This window comes from Melospiza melodia, chromosome 8 (assembly GCF_035770615.1).
Source record: "Melospiza melodia melodia isolate bMelMel2 chromosome 8, bMelMel2.pri, whole genome shotgun sequence".
NCBI classification, from domain to species: Eukaryota; Metazoa; Chordata; class Aves; order Passeriformes; family Passerellidae; genus Melospiza; species Melospiza melodia.
The window spans coordinates 26,167,470-26,173,469 of record NC_086201.1 but is presented as its reverse complement, the minus strand read 5'-3'; the positions used below and the strand labels follow the sequence as shown (position 1 = coordinate 26,173,469).

The 6,000-nt window shown below is 49.1% G+C and overlaps 1 protein-coding gene across 1 annotated transcript in view; it reads left to right on the top strand.

Annotated features, from left to right (window-relative positions):
- Positions 1-708: 708 nt before the first annotated feature.
- The window catches only part of FAM117B (family with sequence similarity 117 member B), a 28,512-nt gene continuing 23,220 nt past the window's right edge, over positions 709-6,000 (top strand). Inside the window, exon 1 of the mRNA XM_063162379.1 lies at positions 709-1,386. Within this exon, the coding sequence (XP_063018449.1) occupies positions 849-1,386 (538 nt within the window). The 5' untranslated portion in view covers positions 709-848. The remainder of the gene's footprint in view (positions 1,387-6,000) is intronic.

The window sequence follows — 6,000 nt, the reverse complement described above, 5'->3', positions numbered from 1 at the left end:
ACTAAGGCCTGTTTCATGCACTCATTCACTGCTGTGATGTATAAATTTGGTTAAGAGGATACCAGCGGTTAACAAATATTATTAAAAGATTACAATGAAGATGCAACTAATCTGACCTAACAGAGGAGAGTAAACACAGCAGTTGAGAGAAAAGAGGGTCAAGTCTGCCTGGATATTGCCCACGTTTCTGGTGCCATCATCGCTAACACCGAGCTGGTGGCAAAGCGATTGGATAAACCGCAGTGGAGCCCCGTCCCCTCCTGGAGCGCACCTCGGGCTAGGAATGATGGAGTAGGGATAATGGTCCCTCAGAACGGGACCGAGAGGCGGGAGAGTCGCCGCCAGCCCGCAGCTCAGCCCGTGGCGGCGGCGGCCCGGTGTGAGGGGAGGCGTGAGGGGAAGTCGGGAGCGCGCCCCGTTCCCGCCGGGGCTGCGCGGCCGCACGTGCGGGAGTCACAGCGCGGCCCCGCCGCCGCCCGCGTGCGGCTCTTTAAGCGCTGCCCCCGCCCCGCGCCCCCCCGTGCCCCCGCGCGGGCTCGGCCACTCAGGCGCGCGCCCCGCAGCCAATGGGCGCGCCGTAGCTGCGCGAGCGGAGCGGCGCCGCGCCCAATGGGATGGCGCGGTGGGCGGGGCGCGCGGCCGGGGCACTATTGTTGATGAGGCGCACGGAGGCTACGGGCGCAGCGGCGCGGAGGGGACGGGTGCGGGACGGGAACCAGGACGGGGCTGGGGCGGCCGCAGCCGCCACCTGAGGCGTCGGACACCGCGAGGTGCGGTCTGCGCCTCGCACCCTTCCCTCTCTTCCCCGCCTCCGGCCGCCTTCCGCGAGCCCCGGCTCCCGACGGACAATGTCCCACCAGCGCGTGAGGCGCGGCGGCTCCCCGACCCCCGCCACCTCCCTGGCGGGGGGAGGCGGCGCGGCGGCGGCGGCGGCGGGCGGCGGAGCAGCGGGAGCGAGCAGCCGCCTCCAGCCCATGCGGGCCACGGTGCCCTTCCAGCTCAAGCAGCAGCCGCAGCAACAACATGGCAGCCCCACGAGGAGCGGTGGCGGCCCGGCAGCGGGGCTCCCACGCGCGGCGCCCCCCGGCAGCGGCGGGCGCGGCGGCCCCGCCACGGCCCCGCCGGGGGGAGCGGGGAGCGGCGGCGGCGGCGGCGCCTCTTCGCGGGGCAGCCCCACGCGTGGCCATGGCGGGGCGCGGGGCAGCCCCCCGCGGCACCACCACCTGCCGCCGCCGCCCCCGCCGCCGGCCAGCGGGCCCTCGCCCTGCTCCTCGCCGGTGCCTCCGCTGCCGGAGGGCAGGGTCCGGCACCACCACCGGCGGCAGTCGCCGGAGCAGGGCAGGAGCTCCCCAGAGAGGAAGAGTCCCAGCTCCCCCGTCTGCAAAGGTGAGCGGCGGGGGGTCCGGGCCGGCGGCAAAGGGCACATCCCGGGCCGGGCGCGGGTGCAGGGCTGGGGCCGGCGGTGCCTTGGAGCGTGCCGTGCCCCGGGGCAGAGGCAGGGACGGGGCTGTGCCCGGGCTGGTGCTCGCCCTGCCCCTTCTCTGGCCGGCGGCAGGGCTTGCCGGGTGTGTGTGCGTGGAAGGGCTCGTTGCTTTTGTTGCTGCTCTGTTGCGCCCTGGCTTTCAGAGGAGGAATACAGAGCCAAGCGTGCCATGTGGGGGTTGTGACCGCTTCTGTAGTACCGCCAGTACTGCCTCGGATTCAGGAGGTAGATGTACTTAGGGTGCTTGGGCACAAACTGAAGGTGAATTTGGTGTTTGGGGGCTGTTGTGAAGCCTTCACATTTACCCTTTCTGCACACCTCGTGCCAGATGGTGTATGTGGTGTTATCCAAACAGTGTCCCTAAGCTTGTAACTAAAGAGCTAACTAGTGCTGTAGGCATGGCACATAGGTGTAGAACAAAAGTATTCAGTATCTCTGTTAGTAGTTGCTTTCAGCATGAACCCTGCAGAAGGACGTGTGTGCTTGAGAGTGATGACGAGCTTGTGCTACAGTGAAGATAGAAAATAGCGTGGTGATAAGCATACATGTTGTAACAAAGTGGATTTTAGCTTCTTGAATAATTAAATCTTACTGGGAATGCTTAAATATAGGTAATATATGGCATCAGGCTGAGGATAATAGAGGCTGACATATGTAAGTCGTTGTTATTTTTGGGTTAAAAGTTTACTCAGAAATGCATTAGTGAGGTTTTGTGCTCATGTCCTCCAATCTGTTACTTTTAGGATACCAAAGCTTGCAGCTACTCATTTCCATGAAATTGCCTGTGGTAATCTAAAGAGTAAAGCTGACTAATATGCAGAAGTGTATATGTGGAAATCTAGGACTAGCCCTCTCTTTAACACTTCTGCTTCTCCTAATACTCCTCCCCCTTTCTAAAATAATGATTGTAACCAGACTACCACGTTGGGTTTTTTCTTTTTTCCTGTCCTGGCTTTTGAGGAGCGGTACTGCCAAATGAGACAATCATAACCAGTTGGTACAAGATGACTGTGTGCCTCCTAGTCTGCTAGTGTAAGAAAGGACTGATAAGGTTCTGAGTTTGATTTTCCACTTTTCAGATAAGAGTAATGAGGGTTTTATTAAGGCTGTATTATATTAAAGGCTTTGGATCGAGGAATGTGTGTATTCTTCATTTGAGGTTCTTGTTAATCAGTAACCTGAAAGACTTTAGACATATCACAAAATCCTGTCTTCTTCCTGTGAACTTCATGAAACTCTTGCCTAAGATGCAATCTGCTGGCCTGGAGAATGAGGAAGAGTGTGGTTAGCCTTGAGGTCCGGGTTCACAAACTGTTTGTAAAGGCATGTGTCAGGCTGCTTAGGGTGGAAGAATTGCACTGTCTTTGAGTCACTGTGGAGAAGCCTGCTGAAACCATGCTGGCCTCTCTACTGCTTTGAAGAATTAATATGTGTAAGGAAAGAAGTCATTTGATCACTCTCCTGTGTTAAGATAACTCCACTAGCTTTCTGCAAGATGTGTGAAAACAGAAGAGTGGTGTCCATTTAATTGTTTCCACATGTTGCAGTTCCTGAGCAGTACTTGTACTGGCCCCAAATGCAAGCTAAACCTCTTTGCTATTGCTTAACATTTGTATTGTGTAGTCCAGTGCTTGATAGAGGCTGAGTTAACTTCAGGTTTTTTCCTCATCTAAATGAGTAAACAGTGTTAGCTGAGAACATGGAGGTGGAACTTTTTTTACTGATGAGGCAATGGTTGTGCAGACACACAGGACATTTGAGGGTATTGGTGAGAATCTGCTGCAGAATAACTTGGGTTTTTCTGTTTCTTGCTCTCAGTTAATGATGGCTTTCGTTCATTCCTACAGCTGCAGGCTTCTTTCTTTAGATAAAAATGAACCTTGAGGTTAGACAAATGATAGCTTTTTCTGAGCTTAGATACTGGTTGTATCTAAGTTTAAGTTGTATCTAAATATAAGTTGTATACTTCAGACTCAGTTTCATATTCTTCAGGTTTTCTTTCCTGGGAAACAGTTGAATAGTTTTGAACTTAGTTTTTGTGAATCTGCTTTACACTTGAGAACCCTAACTTGTGAATTTATAAATATGACTTTTGTGGGTTTTGGGTGTGGTTTTCGGAGGGTTTTTTTTAGCCCTTGTTTTCTGATCTGAATTGCAATTAAATGTTGGAAATACTCAACTGAATTTTCTGTTGACTATGGCATACTTACAAATTGAAGATTCTGTCATACAATTTCTAATTTTCCATGCTTTTCTTGCCACTTCTCTCCCTCCTAAATACGACCAGACGCCTAGATCTTGCTACTACCTGGTTTTCATCTTTTACTTTGGCTTTCTGTAGTCTCTAGCACTTCTTTCCCAGAATTCAGTTTCCAATTGCCTGTTATTGTGTTCTGCCCTTCCCATCTCTGTTGAGGCCTCATTTCTACACTGCAATGTCTGTCCTGCAATCTCCAGTTTTGGTTCAGTTTTCCCATATGCCTCTTCAGCTGTCTGCAAGCTTGCCTCCCAGTAGAGGCCATTGTTTTGACCTGCTAGTACACTGTTGTAACATGAGCTAGAGCTTACACATTTCTGTCTTCGTTGGTTTTACCTTGGTTTATTCACGGAGTAAAGATTTAATGGAATCTTGTTATTTGTGTCCTTATATGAAACACATCTTAGAGGAGTTGTTCTGCTCAGCTGCAAGAATGTTACAGTGTACCTGGCTGAGTAAACAAGAAGGTCAAGACCAGAGCCATAGCAGTTGTTTACTTTCAGGTGCCTTGAGGTAGTGAGAGAGTTCTTTGCTGGGTGCTGGACTTTCTGGTATATTCCCGTTGACTGTAGTGGACATCCAAACTCAGTCTGAAAATTAAGGAGAAAAATTGGTTGGTTTTATTTGGAGGAAAACTTAATTGTTTTGTCTAAGGAAGGGTAATAGTAAAGCCTACTTGTGTAGCTGCAGACCTGTCAACCTTAATGACCAAGGTTTTGCAGTGGTTTTGAAAGATATTGCTGTAGGATAAGATATTACTCTTGGGTAAGAGAGAAGACTTTGTGTACCATTATATTCCTGCTCTGCTTGCCTGAGCTGTTTGACAAATGGTAGGAGTAAAGAAAGTGAATTCATTTTTGCAGCATCATACTGTACATTTCTTGTGGCAAGCACTTTGGGGAAGTGCACTTATTGGGATTAAAAATATTTTCATTTATTGGACTTCAGTAGCTTGAACATCTTGGGCTTTCTGAGGTTTGGTTTTGTAGAACACCACTCATTCTGTCATTCTGCTACAGTGGAACAATTTCTAATTACTAGTGAATAGTTCTCATCAAATTTATGTGAGGATGATAGGCAAGATTATCTTCTGAAGGGAGTATACACAGTTGGGTGGTGTGTCTGCTCTTAGTGCACTGAGTCTGTTCAGCTCTTTTAATGAAATATGAAATGCAGGTGAAGCCCCAGAGATCAGTTGCAGTTCTGGAGAAGATGACAGTGCCAGCTGTGTATGGGAGAGATCCCATGAATGTCCTTCCTGGGGAAAAGCCTGACCAAAACAGAACAAAAATGTCAGCTGTATGCCTTGATGTCAGAGCAGCTGCTTGGGTCTCATCCCTTCTCACTGCTTTGGGTAGCCCACTTGTATAAAAAGTTCCCTAAGTGGAACTGTCAGGGAATTTTGTGAGTTCAGTGGCATCCTGGGCTTTTCTGCTGCTTGTTTCCTCACAGTAAGTGTTTGTTAGATGATGTTTCTTAGTTTCTTTCATACCTTTTAGTTAGTTATTGGTAAGTGTCTGTATTTGTTCAGTTTTGCTCTTCAGTCCCACTGTTGCAGTACCTGAACTTCTGCTGCCTTTGGAGGTGCCTTTGCTCTGCAGGGGGTGGTGTGTGTGACACCAGGTCACCTGTAGCAGCTTGTGTTGGTCACCTGTACACAGAGACTGGTGAAGACGTGGCAGCTTGCTTGTTATTTCCCCATGTTATGGACTTCATTGATCTGTGCTCTCTGTGTTTGCCTTGGGCTTGTTCTATTCATTTGCTTTGCTTGAGACTGGATTGCAGAAAGAGTTTAATTTCTAAATAAATCTATACTAGTGGTGGATGGATAGGAGGGTTGGTATTTATCACAAATACTAGAGAGATAATCAGGCCAATTAAAAGAGATCTAATATTTAAGTAGCGTCTATTTGATGAAACAGCTCCATTGTTTTTCATCAGCCACAGCTGTTGTAACTGTTATCTCTATGGAGGCAGATCTCTTGTTATGTAGGTCACATCAAGGAAAAATAGCAGCTGAACACTTGCTTCAAGTATTGTAGGGGAAAGTGCAATGAAAACATTGTGTCTGTTCCCATTGAAATGTTTTGAAGCAGTAAGAATTGTGTAGTAGACTTTGAATTTGTATAAAGACAGGTTATGAAGGTGGAAAAGTAAAAACATATCCAAACATCATTCCCCCATCTAAATATAAATAATTTGAAAACAGAATTTCTTAAATGGTTTTTTAAATCATCGGAAAGGAGAGTATTTACAGGCT